The sequence below is a fragment of the Drosophila santomea genome, chromosome X, assembly GCF_016746245.2.
Source record: "Drosophila santomea strain STO CAGO 1482 chromosome X, Prin_Dsan_1.1, whole genome shotgun sequence".
NCBI classification, from domain to species: Eukaryota; Metazoa; Arthropoda; class Insecta; order Diptera; family Drosophilidae; genus Drosophila; species Drosophila santomea.
Window position 1 is genome coordinate 9,127,917 of NC_053021.2, and position 19,833 is coordinate 9,147,749.

The following is a 19,833-nucleotide window of genomic DNA, read 5'->3' on the forward strand; positions in this document are numbered from 1 at the left end:
ATCAAACTGCGTTTTCAAAAAAAAATTATATGTCGTTCCAATTTTTTGCAAATTTTGATGATGGTACCCCTTACAAAAAATGCGAAAAAATGGCCAAAAATTATTTTGACACAGTCGGTCAAAAAGTGATTTGGTTGGTTAGTATTGGTAATTAGGAGTACAAAACTGTAATTCTTTTCGATTTCTGACCATTTTCAGCCAAGAAATACCGAAAATGCCAATCGTAAATATTGAATTTTTGGCGAAAATCGTTTTTCTGTTTTTCGGGATAAAAAATTATCAGAATTTTTATCACAGGATTCGAAATAGTGGTCCAAATATGGAATGCCATACCTCGTTGAGTTCGTAATTAAATTTCCTATCAAACTGCGTTTTCAAAAAAAAATTATATGTCGTTCCAATTTTTTGCAAATTTTGATGATGGTACGTACCCCTTACAAAAAATGCGAAAAAATGGCTAAAAATTATTTTGACACAGTCGGTCAAAAAGTGATTTGGTTGGTTAGTATTGGTAATTAGGAGTACAAAACTGTAATTCTTTTCGATTTCTGACCATTTTCAGCCAAGAAATACAGAAAATGCCAATCGTAAATATTGAATTTTTGGCGAAAATCGTCTTTCTGTTTTTCGGGATAAAAAATTATCAGAATTTTTATCACAGCATTCGAAATAGTGGTCCAAATATGGAATGCCATACCTCGTTGAGTTCGTAATTAAATTTCCTATCAAACTGCATTTTCAAAAAAAAATTATATGTCGTTCCAATTTTTTGCGAATTTTGATGATGGTACCCCTTACAAAAAATGCGAAAAAAAGGCCAAAAATTATTTTGACACAGTCGGTCAAAAAGTGATTTGGTTGGTTAGTATTGGTAATTAGGAGTACAAAAATGTAATTCTTTCAACTTTCTGACCATTTTTAGCCAAGTTATACCGAAAATACCAATCGTAAATATTGAAATTTTGCCGAAAATCGATTTTCTGTTTTTTTGGGACTATAAGTATTAGTATTTTAATCAGAACATTCGAAATATTGGTCCAAATATGGAATGGCATACCTCGTTGAGTTCGTAATTAAATTCCTACTCGAACTGCGTTCAAAAATGAAACAAAACTGGAAAATGGAAATGGAATCTTTATCACAACAGCCCCTTACAAAAATGCCACAGAAAAGTTGAAATTAACAATAAGCTTACAAATTGTTTGAGTTTAATACCATACAATTCCATAAATTAAGCAAGTAAATGATAAGTTTTTCATTGTGTTTTCTATCAAATAATTTATTTAAATAAATATTGACTTAAAGCACAACACATCTAAGATTCGTCTTTAATAAAAGCTTGAGAGTAGCCTCCAGTATTCCAAAGCTTTCCCATGTAGACTGGAAGGTGTATGATAATCATATTACATTTTATTATTAAAGCTGACACCAAATAATTTTTGTGTTATTCTGGCAACAAAAGCGTATTTATGTATTTTGAACGGAGAGCTTGAAATTAGTTATTACTTGACATCTTGGTTTCTAGCCGCGACACAAACCGCCAGACAGCTGGAGTGCAAAAGTCTCCAAAACTCTCCGCGCGTATTCGCCGCGTTTACCAATACTTTTGCCATCCGAAGTTCGCAGAGCGTTCGGGAGAAATCGGCAGGATTTCATCCGAAGTGCCGTCGAGTGTCCTTTAAGGCAAAGGATGCTTGGAAATTTGCGCAGTTTGCGTGCGGTTTTCGGAGCAATAGGATGCAGCAGCAGTAGCAGCCATAAAATCAACGGCCGCCAAAGAATCAGCTTTATAGGCGGGTTAAATTCTAGAAAAGAGTTGTGAGTCTATAATTTAGCATCCCGACCCCTCACCACGCCCAACTAACCCACCCAACAACGCCCACTCCTTATAGCAATCCTTAGGAAAATCCTATAATCCTATGTGAATTCCTAGTTGATCATCCAGCTATGTGGCGCGTTTCCTGCGCGTTTTTGCGTGTTTTTGCGCGTTTTTGAGCGTTTTTTGCATTGTTGCCGCTGTCATTACAGCATCGAGTTCTCTGGCGGTTTCTCGCGGTGTATTCTCGTTTCTAGTTTTTTTGTTCAATTTTTTGCAGTGTCCACAGTGATTGAACTATTTAACAATTACATATAGAAAAGCTGAAATAAAAAAACAGTTTGAAGTGACTATTTGCCATAAAAATTAAAAGAGATTGTGAAAATCTGTGGAGTTTTTTGGCTCTGCAAGGACCCTTGGATTACCTTGCGGGGCGAGCGGAATCGGGAGATATAACTTTGCCGGCGGTGAGTCTGAAAACTATATATCAACAAATTAAAAACCAATTTTTGAGTAAAATGACGAATTAGGTTTAATGTTTAACATGAATAATTTCAGAAGCTTAAGTGCATTTATTTTCTTTGCATATGTTTTATAAACACAAACCAAACTAAACAGCACACATAAATGTTTGCACACTTTTTGTTTATACACTTTTATGTGCGTTTCTTTATTTGCTTTACAAATGAAGTGCGTGCCACAAGCTTACAGCAGCTTATATTTTAAATTTTACGTGAATTCACTTTTGTTTGTGTGAGATAGGCTTTCGTGTATTTTTGCGTATTTATTTAGGCTCCAGTTTTTGTGGCCCAAATGAAAGGGGAATTTGGTTTTACGAGTGTATAATGCGAATTTGTGTATTTATAGATATTCCATTCCGTCCATATCATTACGGCTGCCATTATCAACGCCTTTATGACGCTTCCGCTTTTGTGTGGCGTCTCCTTTGCGCCTCTTTTGCGCCCATTTGTTTTTCCACAGCCGCAAACTTTTCCCTTTTTCTGCGCCCTTTGATGTTCCACAATAGTTGCGAAATGAAGGGTCAAAGGTCGGCGGTGGTGGTGGTGGCGGTGGTGCGGCGGCGATGATAAGCAACTTGTTACGATGACCATGATGATGAGCGAATTGAAAGCTTTTTTCCAACCCCACCCGCCTGCGGTTTTCGCCCATTTCTATGCCCCCATTTATATTAGTGTAGATTCAACCTTTTTTCGCAGCTCGGGATCAGGGCCAGGGCTGTGAAATCGAATCATTCTGTAGGCTTTATATTTAATTTGCACGGTCTGGTCGGTGGGTCGCACCATCAAGGATGAGTTAGGGTTCAAAGGGACAGGCTGGCCATGTCTAGGAATATACCTTACTTAAATTTGAACTCTCTGTGGGTTAAACTTCCTGATGCATATTCTTTGGCCAGTTACCTAAATTAAATTAAGGCGGCAGCAACAGTTTTGCGCCGGTTTTTCTTAGATCTGGCACTTAGAAGTATGCCTTGAGTTGTGGGTAATATAGCTGGGCAGTTGGGGAAATCAAAGGAGCTAGATCGATGATAGAGTACTTTAATGGTCGCTTTAAATTTTCACGAGCGTACAGGAGGTTTTTATGGAGGTTTATGTTGTGTGGCAATAGTATAGCAATATTATTGTTTGTAATAATATCAATTATTTTGAATATAATATTTATTTTTGCACCGAACTCAAACGCTACATTTTGAACAAAAGCATTCACTTTTTCGTGCTGTATTTATTTTCTGGTTTTCTCTCCTTTACTTTCTCGTCCTTATGGTAGACATTTCATCCTGGCAAACACTTTTCACGTTTTTCTTTCCTTTTTTTTTGTGCCGTATTGCTGTTGCTTCATTAGTTTCATTGGATTTGCCATTGAGCAATGCAATGCGATGCAGCGGCAATAACAATAAGTTAAATTGTTGCTTCTGGCGATTTCGTTATTTCAAATTTCATTTCCATTCAGGATGCCACTGAAGCGACGGCGAAATAAACCAAATAGAAATCGAAGGAGGCTGCAACACGGAGATATTGCAGTAACAACTCCCATTCAATAAGGGATTATAGAAGCAGCCCAGCCCGTTAAGTGCTGCAAAGCGAAGGAATAAAGGAAAAAAAATCAATTTTTTTTTTGAGCAGTGCACATATATATTATTAAGGGCGCAAGAACGCAAGGACGCAAGGACACCGGCAACGGTGAGCAGCGGTTGAAGCGGCGCTGCAGCCGCAGAAAATGGCCGCATCCACGAGTGCAGCGGCGTTAACAATAGCGGCAGCAACATGAATGAAATCTGCAGCAACTGCAGCAGCAACATTTAACGGCAACGCCGATGATGATGACGATGCTGATGATGCAGACGACGATTACGATGATGATGACGATGTTGACGACGTTGCCGAGTTGCAGTTTCAAGAGCCACAACACAATGCCAAGTGCCAACAGCAAGCTGAGCGAAGGGGGAAATTAAGTGCCAAAGGCAACCGCAGCAACATTGCAACAGCAGCAACAGCAACAGCAACAGCAACAGCAGCAACAGCAGCAACAGCAATAGCGAAAAGATTTTTCTCCAGCCAAGCAGAATTCAAACTAAATTTACATAACAAAACACGTGCAGCGAACGCAGAAGTAAAATCTCCATTTCCCAGAAGCGTAGTCAATAAGGAGACAGCAGCAGTAGCAACAGCAGCAACAGCAACAGCGGCAACTGCAGCCATTTAGCCAGCTGCAACATGCCCGGCAGCAACATGTCGCCCTCACTGGGCGTCCGGGGGCGTGGCACCCTCTGTTTGGCGCTTCTGCTGGCCACCACAGCATTCTGCGGTGCCGCTTGGGCGGCGCCCACAGTGGGTGGTGCAGCGGCAGCGCAGAAGCAGCCACACCACAATTACCACCATTTGGAATTCGGAGTGCAGGGCAATACGCCCACGCTGATGGAGGCGAGCACCACCAGAGGTGGGAAACATGCAAAAGTGGCTGCAGTGGTGCTACAGGCAACATCAAAGCCCAGCACCAGCACTACCACCACCACCACCGAGATGGCAAGAGCCACAGATAAACTAGAGGTGCCTAGCGCTGAGACAGAAGCATCTGCAATCAGAAGCACCACTGAAAGTAGCACCACTAATGGTAGTACCACTGAAAGTAGCACCACTGAAAGTAGGACCACTGAAAGTAGCACCACTGAAAGTAGAACCACTGAAAGTAGCACCACTGAAAGTAGCACCACTGAGAAAATCGGCATCACAGAGATCAGCAGCACCACTGGGAAACCAACTGCGACCAATGAAACACTCAGAAGTACTGCGACAGTGAGCAGCACCACAACAACCGTAGCAGCAGCACCACCAAGCACAGAAAGTATTAAAGATGATTTGCAAGTGGTGCGGCTATTGGACTTGGAGCACACTGTGGCACCACCGTTGGACAGTGGCCACGATGGCCGCAAGCTGACCAAAAAGAAGCAGCTACTGGAGCAGCACTTTCCCACCACCACGGTGGCCGCCACCACCATTGAAACGGAAATGGAAAGGATTCCCACTACCAGCAGCACCACAACCACCACAATTTTAAGCAGCAGCACCACCAGAGCACCACCGCTACCGTTCACGTTCCCGCCGCTGCGACCCTCCAATCTTGCTTTCCTGGAAGCGATATTTTCCACGGCACCAACCACACTACCCAATGACTTTTCGGAAATGAAAGCCACCAGGACACCACCGAACCCATCCACGTTGGCGCCGCCGCACCATGGCTACTTGGGACCGATATTTATGGGCGAGCGAACCATCGGTGTGGTGCATCCGCTGAAGAAACCACAGCCATCGAGCCACCAGCACGTGGCCTCGATTGAGAGCCAGTTGCGTAATGGCCGTTTGGTGGAGATTTTGGCGCCCACGGCGCTGCTGGAGCAGATTCCCGAGCCCAGCACCACCCATGCACCACCATCGCCAGGAGCTGCCTCGGTGCTGTCGACCACCGTTTTCCAGGTGCCCGATTTTCAGACCAGCACCACCCGTCTGCCCACAAGTAATAGTGATAGCAATAATGTCGCTGGTGGTGTCGAGTTGGCTGCACCACCGCGCACCGAGTCCAAGATCTCGGACATTCAGATCGAGGTGTACGATTCCACGGTGGATTCCATAGTGGCTTCAACGAATTTCCGTGACAGCGAGGGCTTCTATGCACCACCGCAGAGCCCTGTGGAGATTGGCACCACCAAGCCGTCGCATGAGATGCCGTTGCCGCAGGAGCGGTTCACCCAGTATGTCATCGATCGGGCGGATGTGTCCACCCAACCGGCATCGGGTGGTGTCGCTGGTGTCATTGGTTTTGGCGGTGCAGCGGTGGGCAAACCAGAGCCGGCGGCCATCGAAATCCACATCAATGTGTCCGAGGCATTTGGCAGCGAAAGCGAGGATCTGGAGTTCTCCTATCGGCAGCCCTCGTTGGTGGCCGACAAGCCGGGCAAGTCCCGCGATGAGATTCTGGTGGTTGAGATCATCGACAGTGGTGCGGACAACAGCAGCTTGGAATCGGGCGGCTCATCCGCCTCAGCGAGCGGGGAGCACATCAATCCGATCTTCACCTTCCGCAACTCGGATGCGGCGGCTGCACCACCGCCGCCAGTTCGCCCACCGCAATCCGTTCAGGATGCCGACGAGCTATTCATGGCCGATCTGAAGGATGGCGTTGGTGGTGCAGTGCCGCGACCGCCGCCACCACCGCCGCCACCACCACCGCGAAAGCCCAGCATCGATCGCGATTCGGACACCATCTTTTACATTTCCAACACGGAGGTTAAGGTGGGTGAATCGCTGCCGACGGTGCTGCCAGTGGATGAGCAGCAGCGCAAGTTCCAGCTGGAGAACCAGTTCTTCCCCGCCAGCTATGTGATGGACTCACAGCAGCAGCAGCAGCAGCAGCAGCAACAGTTGCAATCGCAACAGGCGCAGCAGGCAGATGAGGACATCATCCTATCACCACTGCACCACAATGCCGATGGATTGAAGATCTTTCGCAGCTCCTCGTCGAGCAGTGGCGATGGCGCACCACCGCTAGACGTGACCTATGTGGGTGAGTCGGTCATCGAGGTGGAGCAGCAGCCACAGAGTTGGAGCAGCACATTGCCACCGGGGCAACAGCAGCAGCAGCAGCAGCAGGACATCATCATTCAGCCGGCAGTGCTGCCGGATTTGGCTATTGGTGTGCCCGTCATCGGGGAACTTCCACCGCAGATCGAGCTCAAGGAGATCGACTACATGCCCGGCGAACTGGGAATGGGTCAGAACGGAATTGGCATCTACGAGAACGACATCCAGAGCAACAGCATCGACAGCGAACCGGATGTGATCGAGAGCTCCATCCAGTACGGTGGCGATCTAATCGACGATGGTGCAGGCGGTGGCTTTGATGGCGTTGAGGGTTCCTATCCCTTCGAAAGTCCCGCGCACCGCCAGCAGCAGGTGGGCGTGGCCAGCGGGCTGAGCCACCAGCCCCACCGCCAGTCCGCCAACCACTTGCACCGCGAACAGCTGCCAGTCGCTGAAATGGTCAATGCCACGCTCCTCCAGCGATATGATAGTGGTTCTGGATCTGGCTCAGGATCCGGCTCAGGATCGGGTTCGGGTTCGGGATCTGCATCGGCAATGGCTCCTTTGCTCGCGAGTGGAAGTAGCCGTTCTGGAAATGCCACTGCTCTCTCCGATGATCCACTGGCTGAATACGATGGTACGTTAAGGAATATATATACCTCTATATTAGGGTATATATGGTTAAGGTAAAAGATATATATATTTGTTTTTTGTGTTTTGCTTTGTAGGATACTTCAATCTTTTTGCTGTTTCCATGGGTCTCATCATTGTCATCCTGCCCTCTGCGCTCTTGGTATCCATGTACTGCGCTATAAAGTAAGTAAAATATATATTATTTTATAACTATATAAACTATTACTTAAAGCAGTAAGAGAGCCCTTAAGCGAGTTATAGTAGTATTAAAGCAAAACGCTGATAGCTATCGAACCCTCTTAAATTTAAGACGCATCTAACCACAACCTCCTGCCACACAAAATGAACTGTCATTGGTGGGGCCAACTGTACCCGGACAGTATGTTCTTTTATCCGGAAATCCTTAGCCATTTGGCTGAGCTAATTGGTTACGCCTCGTGTGGCGCTTAATCAGCTTAGACGGCGATGTCCCACACAAATCAAAAATAATTGCAAGAAATTGCGAGGAAGCAGTGACAGCGAATGTGGAGCAAAAGGGATCACAAGGATGCGGGATGGTGGATGGTGGATGGCGGATGAGCTGGGACTAAAGCCACCTTCAAATAGAAAGACAGCAGATGTGGGTGGAGCTGAGTAGTCAGGGGCAGCCAACCCCAATCCGATCCGATCCCAAGCGCAAAACCTTCATTTCAAGGATTCCCTGGGCGAGAAGATGTGTTGCCTACTTTAGAGCGGCGACCCACGCATGGCAGAAGAATGCACTCAATCTAAAGCAATTTGCCGGGGCAACCAACCACCTGACCCCTTTGGCATCCACCACCTTCTCCCTTCTCCCATCCACTTTCCACCCACCGCCCACGCTGCAGGCAAGGCGTGGCAAATCGCATTTATCAGCTTCATTCGTGGCGTTTTATTTCTCATTCGCCATTGCCAGCGACAGGCAGACAGACAGACAGACAACAGAAGTAGCAACAAAACATTGACAAATCTCTGACGGAGTGCTGCTGGTGGTGGTGGTGGTGGAAAGTGGGAGGTGGGAGGTGCTTTCGGTGGATTGCTTGGTTGCCAAATTTGGGGGCAATGGCAGGGACGCACATCCTTTATCGCCCGCAGTCTGGCCCGTACATAAATCTTGGCCACGCCACGAATTGGGTTAAAAGCTGCTGTTGGTGAAGCTGCTGTTTCTCGAGATGCGGAATTTTGTATATGTATAAATTTCCACATATACTCACATATACATAGTAAAATAGTAATTCCTGTGCACATTTCTTAATCAAAACGAATAAAATTGGCAGTAAATTGGAAAGCGAAACTTAGTTGGTGTTTCCTGCATAGTATGCTCTCAAAATTCAAATCAAATATAAGTAAAATTCTACATTTCGTTGACCCATAAGATGAATAGTATTTCTCTCTGTGTACACACACACTCGCCACACTGCCAAACAAAGTGAAATCGGCGAACGGGAACGGGAACGGGCAACTGGGAGTGTCAGTTTGATGGGGAGCCCGGAGAAAAACTGAAGGCGCAACAAATCAACACGGCGGAATTGAGAATCGGCGAGGCCGGAAACGGAAGTCGCCGCACGCACACGCACACACACACACACACACACACACACTCATGCTCATTCTTAGATGATGTAGATGCCAGAAGCTAACAAGGCAGCTGCTTCTGGGGAAGGTGATCCCTGCTTTTGCCCGAATTTTCCTGCTTTTCGGCTGCCGCAGGAAAAACGCATAAAGCGGCAAATGGCAAACCACAAACGTTGCTCACCCTCGTTTCCAACCGCCACCAACAAAAAAAAAAAAAACGAAAATATAACGAAAATAAAAGGCAAAGAAGTGCCGTGAAAAGCCAGCGTCAAAATAAAAAGGAAACACACAATTTATTTGCCTTATTCCCAAACTGGCGGGCAGGACATTGTGGGTACACATCGGGTGTCTGGAAGGAAATTGCACAATAAACTCTCGAGACGAGAAATTAGTTGTGCGTGTGGCTCGTTTCAGCGGCTTCACAACTTGAAATTTGTTGAGTGCCAATAGCATTACGAAAGCTAGAAAGGACCTTACTTTCCACGGGGGAAAGAGCTGGGTAGGGGCCACAACAACAATGGGATACTCTTGGGGCATCGCCAGGATATTCACTCACTCACGGAACTTTCGCAGCCAACTGCTAATATTTATGGCGCCTTCGCTGGAATTTTTTGGGCGTCAAGCATTTGCAGATTATGCCAGAGCTTAAAACTTCCCATATTACTTTCCTCACGACACACTTCCACCTTAACTACTTACGACTTAGCTGGCAAATATAGCTCAGTTAATTTCGAATTTTCAAATTGCCAATGTAATCAGATTTTTTCGTGGTGCTTAGCATTCGCCTGAAGTCAAAGCATATCGCCTAGGTGATTGCAGGCAGCCGCAAAGTAGGCAACAAAATGTTAATTTCAGTCGCGGCATCATTAGAAATGCATTGGATTTTGAAACTCTGTCGACTGCTTAACGGCTTTGCCGTTTTTTGGCCCAAAAGACATGCCATCAGTAACCACATCGCGTTCTCTCTTCTCTTCTCTTCCCGTTCACTTATTTTTTTTTTCTTTCTTTCCACAGGTATGTGCTGAGCAAGAACTCAGGAGCGGGCACGGGTGGCGCCCAAGGCGATGACAGCGAACAGGGCCAGGACTCCAAGCACGAGGTGAGTTCATAGCGAATAGCTGAATAAGCCAAAGACCCTTCACTCCCCCACGCAAAAATCCCCGCCCCTCCATGAGGCAGATGGAAATTGAAATTCAAACGCAAGTGCCATCGCAGGGTGTCTTCAACCCAGTTTTCCCTGCAACCCTTTTTTTCTTTGAATGCACTCGTCTGCTGAAGTTGCGCTCTCGGGCTCTCGAGAAAATTAAACAAAGGCGAAAATTTCCGCGGGAAATTTTATTGCGTTCCGCCTGAAATTGAGAGCTGAAAGTCCAAAATTAAAGATGATACTGCGGTTGTCAGTGAGGCTAGTCTTTTTAACAATTTAAGTAAAAAAATGGAAAAGAAAAATAGGCTGCAAGTGGCACTTAATTTAATAAGGATTTCCAACAGCGTGATATGAAAAGTGATCAATTGCAAGTACCTATAATAAATAATGTAGAATACTATTAAAAATATTTAATTCCATTTACGAAACTAAAGCTAGAGTATACATTTAAATAATTGTCACTACTATTGTGTAGTGGCTGCAGTGGAAGGTTGGGGCTGGCGTTTTAATGGAGCTCAAGTTGACTTGGTATTGAAATAAATTCCCCCGGCTGGTAATGAAATTTTCTCGGTTTTGTGATGGTGTGCGGGCACAGAGTGTGTGAAAGAGACGGAGTGCGCGCGTGAATTGAATTCCAGTTAAGTACAGTGCTTGCTCTCTCTCTCTCTCCCTCTCCCTCTCTCTCCATCTCTTTCTCTATTCGCCTCTTGCAGTCTGAATCGTCGTCATTCTCATCATCTGACTCGGCCGCCGCTTCCACCATCCTGCAACCACGTCCACTCCTAGTGCCCCTGCACCACCCCCTGCACCACCCACTGCACCACCCACCGCCCACGCTAGCGCCCACCACGAGACCCCAGAGCGGCGTCAGTCAAGGCCATTTACTGACGCCTGGTCTGGAGTGCCTCCAGTTTCGATTCAACGAAGGCGGAGTGGGCAAGGTGGGTGAGTTGGTCCAGGTGGTTCCGCAGGCTATTGGTGATGGTAATGGAAATGGCAATGATGCCTCCTCTATTGGCGGCTCAAGTGGTGGCATTGGCGGTGGCCGCTGTCCTCCCTGTGGCTCCGTCACCAAGATGACGCTCAAAGATAATCATCTGATTGTTGTCACCGAGGAGCGGCACGTAAGTTCGTTAGTCATCCGATCAGGACGTCGTCCACTTTACCGCCGCCGCCACCTCGGGCCTGGATTCTAGACGTCTCCTCTGTCTCGTTTCTGTTTCTATTGCTCTCTTGCTCTGTTGCTCTGTTGCTCTCTGTCTCTGTGTGAACTCTACTCCTCCACTCGGAACTGGATGTGCCTGTGCCTGTGCCTGTGCCTGTACCCGCGTCTGGTTATTGTCGTAGTTAGTTTGCTGTACTGTTTCTGGTGTTCCTGCCTATCCCAATCAATCTCTGCCTTGGCCTGCACACTACCGAAATCCCACAACTTTGATTCGATTGCATCCAACAAATCCTTTTTGTTATGTGTGTTTGAAAAGTATTTATCTAAGATCAATATACTTTCTAGCTGCAACGTTTACTTACTTGCAACGGCAAAGATATATTATATTTGGTTTATGATTGATTCAATTCGGTTAGCACCTACAATTATTTTTACCTTATTTTACCTCATTTAGATAATTTGATTTATCCTTTGCAAAGCTGCATTGTTTTGTACATTTCAAGCTTCGTTAGTTTCTTGAGTTACCTTGCGGTGGGCACTTTGCTGTCTCCGTTTCTGAACCTTTTGTGTTTAAGTGAGTACTTTATTTACCGCACATTCGCCCTCTGACACTTTGGGGAAGCACTTTCCCACTTGTTCATTTGTCCTGGCCTTGAATGTCCTTGGGTGGACCTGGTTTGTCCTGGTTGTCCTTGTTGTTCTTGTTTTCCTGGCACATCAATGAGCTCCTGCGGGCCATGAGACAACGAACTGGGGCCAGATTTAAGTCCGAACAGCGGCCCGGTGTCGTCTATTTGTCAACCTAAGAGCGCCTGTGTGTGGTAGTAGTGTGTGTGAGGTGTGAGTAAGTGTGGGTGTGTGTTAGTGGTGTATCCTTGGGGCGTATGTGTGCCACAAGCGTATGCAAATGCAATTTTCGACACTTTCCGCATGGCAGCCAACCGATTTGTCCGCTCTGTCGCCTCACCCTGCTCCTCTCTGGCTTTCCCCTTTTGCCATCTTGGTGTTCTCGTCCTTTGACCACTTTCTCCACTTTTCCCCAACTCTACTCCCTTATCAATCTCGTATCCTTGATGTTGTAGCCGATGTTGTGTGCGTGCGTGGTTGTTTGGTGTGAGAAACCTGCACCTTCTAGCTAATGTATGTTCCGTGTATTTGGGTTACCTGCCCATCGATTTCAATGAAAATGTATCTTCCTCTTCGCAGGACATTTCCCGAAATGCCCGAGAGACGAAAATGCACACAGACAAGGACGGTGTGTTCGTGGTGGAGGTGGCCCGTGGCATCGACTCCAAGCAGCTGGCAGGCGATCATTCCGGCGTAACCTTGGACGCCACCGAGCTGCCCTTCGACAACAAACTGGCGCCGAATGGCGGGCATTTGCTAGAAAAGACTTTGCCGCCCAGCCACGAACAGGTGCAGATCCATGCACCGCCACAGGACTTTGCCACTGGCCATCCAGCTCCACTGCATCTCATCGAGGAGGCCGAGGAGCATGTGGCCGAGGATCTAGGTCAGCAGGCAGTCGAGACTCACTCTAATTTGGCACGCACTGGACTCTCGCAATCAGATCTCAGCTCGACTTCATCGAGTGACTCCAACAAGCGGTACTCGTACGGCAACCAGGAGCTTTATGTCATCGAACAGCCGGGCTATGCCACCAGTTCACCCACAGCAAAGCCGATATTGATAAGTCCAAATCAAAATGCAGTCCAGGATCTGGAGCAGAAGTCACAGCTATCCAGCAATACTGAACAAACCGAAATCGATTCAAGCCAAGGATCTAAAAAGTCAGACGAAGAAGTTGCTAGGCCAGCGGAGGCGGTGAAAGATGTTCTTTCACAAAAGGAGGTGGTAGCCAATCCTCCCCAGAAAGAGGTAGACACTCTACCTCCCCAAGAGGTGGTAGCTGAAAAACAGGAAGAGCCTGTTGTTCCGGAAAAGGTGCCCGAGGTTCAAGCCAAAGGGGAGGAAGTGGTTTCACGCAATGAGCAAGAGGTTCCACCCAAAGAGGACATGCCTCCACCAACTGTTGAAGTCTCTCCACCAAATGAAGATCAGGTTCCGATTGAGGAGAAGGAGCAGGAGGAGAAGCCAGACAACCAAGTTAAATTCCAAGCCGAGGCAAAATCAGATCCTACTGAAATGGAAGCAGAGTTACCAGATGAATCACCCAAACCAGAGGAGCCAGTGGAAATCCAACACGAACCGGAGGCCGAGAGCAACTATGACAGTCTGATGAGCCTGCCGGCGCCACCATCCACAGAGGAGATCAAGGAGCTGGGCGACTACGCCCTCATGGAGTCCAATCAGTTGGACAGCCTGCCACCGCCACCACCGCCACTCCAAGATGTCCCCAGCACTCCGCCGGTGAGCGCGAGGCCCGCTGCCATCAGTGTCAGCAATGGGAATGGGATTGGCAAGGTAACGGTGGTGACCACCGGCGGCGGTGTAGTTGGTGGAGTTGGTGGTGTGGCCGAGGAGCCCTCCACCCTGACACCACCCGCCTCGCCGCCCGCCACTCCACCGCCATCGCAGACATCGACGCAGTACGCCAGCAATGGACTCACCAATGGCATCCATGCCCTGGCCGTCGTCGATGTGAATGGCAGTTAAGAAAGGCCAGGTGAGATGGGCACATAAGTATATATCCTTTTTTTTTTTTAAATAAATTAGATCTCGAAGAGATCAGGCCGGGTGGCGATATTAACTATACCACGAGGAGAACGATAGCTTGTAAGGATTACTAGGAGTACTGAAACCCCAAAATGGGGGAAAACATGAAATGTGGCAAAAAAAAACGTTCTCAAACGAAAACTTCAATTTGAATATACACTAAATAGAGCGAAACTTTTTCCACTTACTGTTTGTTGATTTTCGAATATAACGAATAATAACAATTAAATGCGATTAATATAAAATATAAATATAAATCATAATTAATTGTTTGTCTATTTGCGGCTGGCGGCCTCTCCCCCCCACCTACCATCCACCATCCACCCACAACCACCCATTCGACCCACTTCCCTCTCCATTTCGGGGGGTCGGTGCGGCTAACGAGTATTTCAATGTCTATAAATCTACAATAAAGCTAACAAAAAATACAAAACATACAAAAAATACAAAAAATACAAAAAATTGCAAAAATAACAAGAAAAAAATAGTATACAAATGGAAAAGTAAATACAAATACAAATATAAATACGATGAAATCTGCATACGAACTACATATGAGTATATGAGTATATGATGAAAGAATTGCGATACGTGGGCAAACAGAACAGAGCTAGGTGCGCCAAAAGGAGAGTAACTACCGATATGTAACGATGCATAATTAATTAGGCTAATTATTTACACACACACACAACAATGCCAAAAATGTTAAATGGCAAATGGTGAATGTCAAAACCAGCAGCAACCGCATAAAGAGCATAATTGTAGTGAATTTATTTCGATTCGATTGTTGGATGGCCAATAACATCAAAGTGTGTCCTGTGTCCGGATTTCCATGAAAGTGTAGGTGTAAAGAGTTTTAATTAGCAGAAATCCGAGAGGAAGTCCGAGTTGGTTTCAAAAACATCAATTGTTTTCTAGAGCGATTAATTGAAAACGGATTTCCAACATGAAAACAAAGTCATTTGAACTGAATATTCATATTCAGGTTATATATTAGGAAGCCCTACAGTTTTCCAATTTTTAAATACAGAATTCCGTGAAAGCAAAAAAGTAAGTGAATAGTTAGATATTCCGGACATAGACACACCCAAATATCGTTGATATTTCGATATTCAGATTTCGCAAATTACACAATTCACTTGACAAAATCAAATGTGCCGAACTTTTGTAGCAAGCCAACATAATTTACAAAGAGAAACGAACAATTTATACAATGCCAATACGGTGATTACAGCATAATGATTACAATATATGTAACCTTTTAAACGATAATCTAGTCATAGTCCTAGTCGATATAACATATGTGTATGTATATTTTTTTCGTGTGTGTGTATGCGGAAATTAGGCGAATCGAGGACTTCAACTCTAAGCAAATGAGAACTAAATGGCTAACGATAGAAATAAGATGAGATGAGATGGCAAACTAGATGAATGCAGATCGTGAACATTTCCGATATTATTGCTCCCCCCTAAAATGGTATACACACATACTATATACAGCATATAGGACAAAACTTGACTCTTTGAAATAAAATTCTTCGAAGTTAGGCCGAACGGAATAATAAAGTAAAGTAAAGCCCAAAATCCGTGCACTGCAAGTGGCACGTTTTAGTGTAAGTAGTAGGAATTATCTATGCCCCGGATATATAGAGATGGGGTCGTTTATGGGTGGAACATAATCCCTGGCTAACGATTTAACCACTTTTGTTGTTTACGTTTGTTCCAATTGTTTTATTGACAATTAAGCCCCATTGATAAAGGTCGAACGGGGATGCCAATGAGAAAATATTATGAATATTACAAAATGAATAGCCCAAAAAAACACACACACGAAACACTAATCGTAAATCAAATATAAAAGTTAGGAAAAGCGTGCAGACATTTTTTTTGGTGGGTCGAACGAAAAAAAAAAACAAAAGAAATAAGTAAATGTGATTGTTATTTAACCTTAAGTTATTATTAAAATCGAACTTAAACTGATATGTGTGTGTGTGCGTGTAAGTTTAAGCAAGTAGCAAGCCAAATGGAACGAAGCGAAATAGAACAAAACGAAACGAATGGCAATGGACCGCTCAAAGGCAAGCGATAAACGATAAGCGATTACCGATTAACGATAGCTGGCAACTAGGCGAGTTTCAGGCCCTGATAACACAAAAAAAAAAAATAAATAAAAAGAAGGAAAAACGGGGACTCACCCCAAAATAAATTCAAATGAAATTCTACATTAAGAACAATGGCGAGTTGAAAAACCAAACGAGAAATACACACAGAAAGCAAAGTCAAGCGAATGCATTTTCCTTGGGCGGTCGGTTGCCATTGGCATTTTGGAATTTTTAATTTTCCAGTTACGGACTCCAGACTCCATCGACTCCATCGACTCCATCGACTCCATCGCTTTGCGGGCTGCCATAAAATCGAACGGAGCAGAGCCACTCAGGCGATTTGGTTCGGTTAAAGACCCATAAAGCCCCGTCAGTCGAGGGCGTAAGGATGCCAAACTACGAGTATTTGACTGCAATGTGGGCAAAGGACGAGTGGGTGCTGCGAATGGGAGCGCAAGGAGCAATGGAGGGGATGTGAGGTGGGCCATGGAAACATAGGGCGTCAAAGGGGGCGTGGCAGCCCGAATTGCAGCCAGCACTTGGGCCGGACGTTTTGAATTTCAGCTGAGGCAAACAGCTACAATCACCTATGGATGCTTGTATGTACGTGCATGTGGATGTATGAACAGACAAACGGCATGAGCATGGAATGCTACCCTGCAAATTCCCGTATAGTTTTCGGATGGGTATCGCGGACTATTGGTAAGGAAGTGCGTTTAATGAAGATATTGGTATTTCAAAATTCAACTACAACTTGTATAGCTAGACTTAAAAGTTCATTAAAAGTCGAGTTAACTTGAAGAATTTTATACGGCAGTGATGTAGCGACACACAGAGGTTTATCTTGACATATATTAGGGTATCCAGGGTATCTTGTAGTCACTAGCAATCGTGCTATCTTTTCCCTCGGCTTCGTTTCCACTTAATTGCGGGGCAGCTCATGTTGTCTGCTCGTTCCGTTCGGGCTTTAACTTTTTTACTAATTTTAAACGGCGCTTCCGTTGAGCGAGAGGGATTCTGAAGGATGTGGATGTGGAGATGGAGATGGAGATGGAAGAGGAGGAACAGATGGTGATGGAGTGGTGCGGATGGAGGGCAGCTGCCAGTGGTGCTGGGTGCTCTTGTTGTCAAGTGCTGTCCTCCTGTGTGTGCTCGAAAGTTGAGTCGACTTGAAATTTTAATGAAATGCGCTGCTGCTGCTGCTGCTCTTGAGGCTCCATCTACATCTACATCTACATCAGCGTCTATGTCTATGGGTATTTCTATGGCCCCGGGCTTTCTAGCCTATGGCTTCTGGCTTCTGGCTGGGGGGCCACCAACTTCCAGCTTTCGTCTGCATTTCAAATTATTTTTAATTGTCATTTCTGCGGCAACGCCGGCGATGGCGTCTCATTTTTGGGCCTGTCAAGGGCATAAGGAGTTGGTCGGTTGGTTTTTGCCTTTGCGGCCATTGGCGCATTTGCGGCAATCAAAATATTTATGCCATGGACAGTTGATTAACCGCAAGCGGGTAAATGGGGGCTGCTGGTCTTGTCCTCGTTCATAATTAAAATCAAATTAACTCACACACACACACACACACACACACAAAAGAGGTACCAGCTCGTTCGGTTCGTTCGTTTTGGTCCTAAAATGGGGGTTTGGGTGTTGTTGGATTTTGGGCGGTGCTATCGCCATAATTTCACATTTCGGTTGGCATTATGCAATTTTGCTTTGGTTTCCCCGTTCCCGTTCCCGTTCCCATTCCCATTTCCGTTTCTGTTCCTTTGCCACATCGTTCCCCACGCCCCAAATCAAACCTGCAATCAGTGCCATCGACGTAGTGGATACAATTTATTCTGGCCGCAGGGCGGCCCAAAATGAAATTGACATTTGTACCGGCTGGGCTCAAATCTAGAGTCATTTATCCCCCGAATACCCGACGTCATTACCCTCCCTAGAATGACTGAAAAGGGGGGGGGTAAGCGGGGAACACGGGAATGGAGAGGAAAAGTCAGGAGGGTCAGTGCAATTTAAGCCAGGACACAGATCATTAATCAAACAAGTGCACAATGGACAAATAGGTTGCAGGGCAAGAAGAAATCCAATGCGATTGAAAAATATCTAAATCGAATGTTGGTTACCCATATACAAAGAAATCGAATGGAATAAAGAATGCAATGGAAACTGCTAGCAAGCGAATTTGAATACATGTAGTTGTTAAATAAATTAAAAATAAATATTTAATGCAACTGCAGTAAGCTAAATGTGTAACAATGAATACAAGAAAATCAAAAAAAATATATTTTAAATATTTTCGATTTAAATTTAAAGTTTATAGTTGCCCTCAAAAAAAAATAAACCAATATTCCAAATTGATTTTTTATTTTCCCATTTAAAGCCATTAACTAATTAAGCCCAGGCGCCAATTGTCGTTTTGTTTTCTTGCTAACAAATCAACTTCTGACACAACACAGAAATAAATGCATTTGGCTTAAACTGGTGAAATAAGTGCGACAGATTGAATTTTGGCACGTTGCGCTGATTGTTTGACTGGTTGATTGATTGATTGATTGATTGATGGATGGACGAATGGCAGGAACAATTTCTGCTGGATTTATGGGTCACTGCCCAGCGAGCATAATTAAATTTAATTTGTAACAATCAAAAAAAAAAAAGAAAATGGTACGACAACCATATGCAACATATTTCCATGAATTGGGCAAGCTGTGTAAAGTAAAAAGTCTTTGCTAGTGAATTTCCGGGATTTATACATATCTACGTTCAGATTCATCTCGATTTTATTCGCTTCAATTTGTTAAGCTATTAAATCAATTAGTTTTTTATCAAAAGCGCCGTCGACTTTTGCGAGCTAGGGAATACGGCGAAAAGAGCCAAAAATAAATCAAAATAGGTCACCGATGCGTGGCCAGCAATTTAATTGATTCAAACAATTCAAACGATTTGCACATTAAAAAGTCCGCTCTCGGCCGTTTCGGCTATGGCCGGCCAAATCAAATTGAAATGCCAATTGAATGGCCGAGAACTGTACTGCAGACGCAGACCAGGTCTATGCTATGGCCCATATTCGAAAACTGCTGGCATGAATTTAATTTTGATTTTTATTTGGATTTTTATTTGGTTTTTAAAACGACGAACGATTTAATTGAATTGCTCACGGTCCGGTCGCCGAAAAACCCAACCTGTATAATATGCATAGTGGGCGTGGCGGGCTAATTTCATCGCCGGCCACGTTTCCCTCTGGCCAAAATGGCCAAAAATCAAATTAAGGGGAACCGGAACCGGAAACGGAAGCAGTGAAGGAGTGTGGGTGTGTGGGTGTGAGGGAAGAAGAACAAGAGAACAGGAGAACGGGAAGGATACAAGGGTCATCGAAACTGGTAGCCAATGCCAGTGCCATTGCCTTTTTCATGTAGCCGCAAATTGAACATGCCAGCCATTCGAGTATGTATATATCTATATATGGAGAGAGATATAATGCAGCATCTGTATATGTTACTGTGGTGCCCATAACCGAACTTTAAGTGCCATTCTTAAAGCCATCGGACGATGGCAAGTGTCCACTTCCCTCAAATGGATCTCAATGTTCCATCTCAATGTCAATGCTT

General features: G+C 45.1%; 1 protein-coding gene across 3 annotated transcripts; it reads left to right on the forward strand.

The window, feature by feature from the left end:
- The first annotated feature begins 1,735 nt into the window (after positions 1 to 1,735).
- Positions 1,736 to 16,396, forward strand: LOC120456063. 3 transcript variants are annotated; one of them, XM_039642653.2, is made up of 7 exons: positions 1,736 to 1,818; positions 2,097 to 2,283; positions 3,785 to 7,546; positions 7,638 to 7,725; positions 10,150 to 10,234; positions 10,996 to 11,406; positions 12,654 to 16,396. In XM_039642653.2, the coding sequence occupies exons 3-7, from the start codon at positions 4,549 to 4,551 to the stop codon at positions 14,061 to 14,063; spliced, it is 4,992 nt and encodes a 1,663-aa protein (XP_039498587.1). In that variant the 5' UTR covers positions 1,736 to 1,818; positions 2,097 to 2,283; positions 3,785 to 4,548; the 3' UTR covers positions 14,064 to 16,396. The 3 variants fall into 3 exon arrangements, with proteins under 3 accessions (XP_039498587.1, XP_039498585.1, XP_039498586.1); XM_039642651.2 differs by lacking the exon at positions 10,996 to 11,406 and having other exon boundaries at positions 1,740 to 1,818; XM_039642652.2 differs by lacking the exons at positions 1,736 to 1,818; positions 10,996 to 11,406 and having other exon boundaries at positions 1,993 to 2,283.
- Positions 16,397 to 19,833: the final 3,437 nt, after the last annotated feature.

Excerpts from the sequence above, each read along its gene's own strand:
- LOC120456063 (XM_039642653.2), top strand. The coding sequence starts at position 4,549 with ATGCCCGGCAGCAACATGTCGCCCTCACTGGGCGTCCGGGGGCGTGGC. Across the intron at positions 7,547-7,637 it reads TCCACTGGCTGAATACGATG|GATACTTCAATCTTTTTGCT; the intron begins GTACGTTAAGGA and ends TTTGCTTTGTAG. Across the intron at positions 7,726-10,149 it reads TCCATGTACTGCGCTATAAA|GTATGTGCTGAGCAAGAACT; the intron begins GTAAGTAAAATA and ends TTCTTTCCACAG.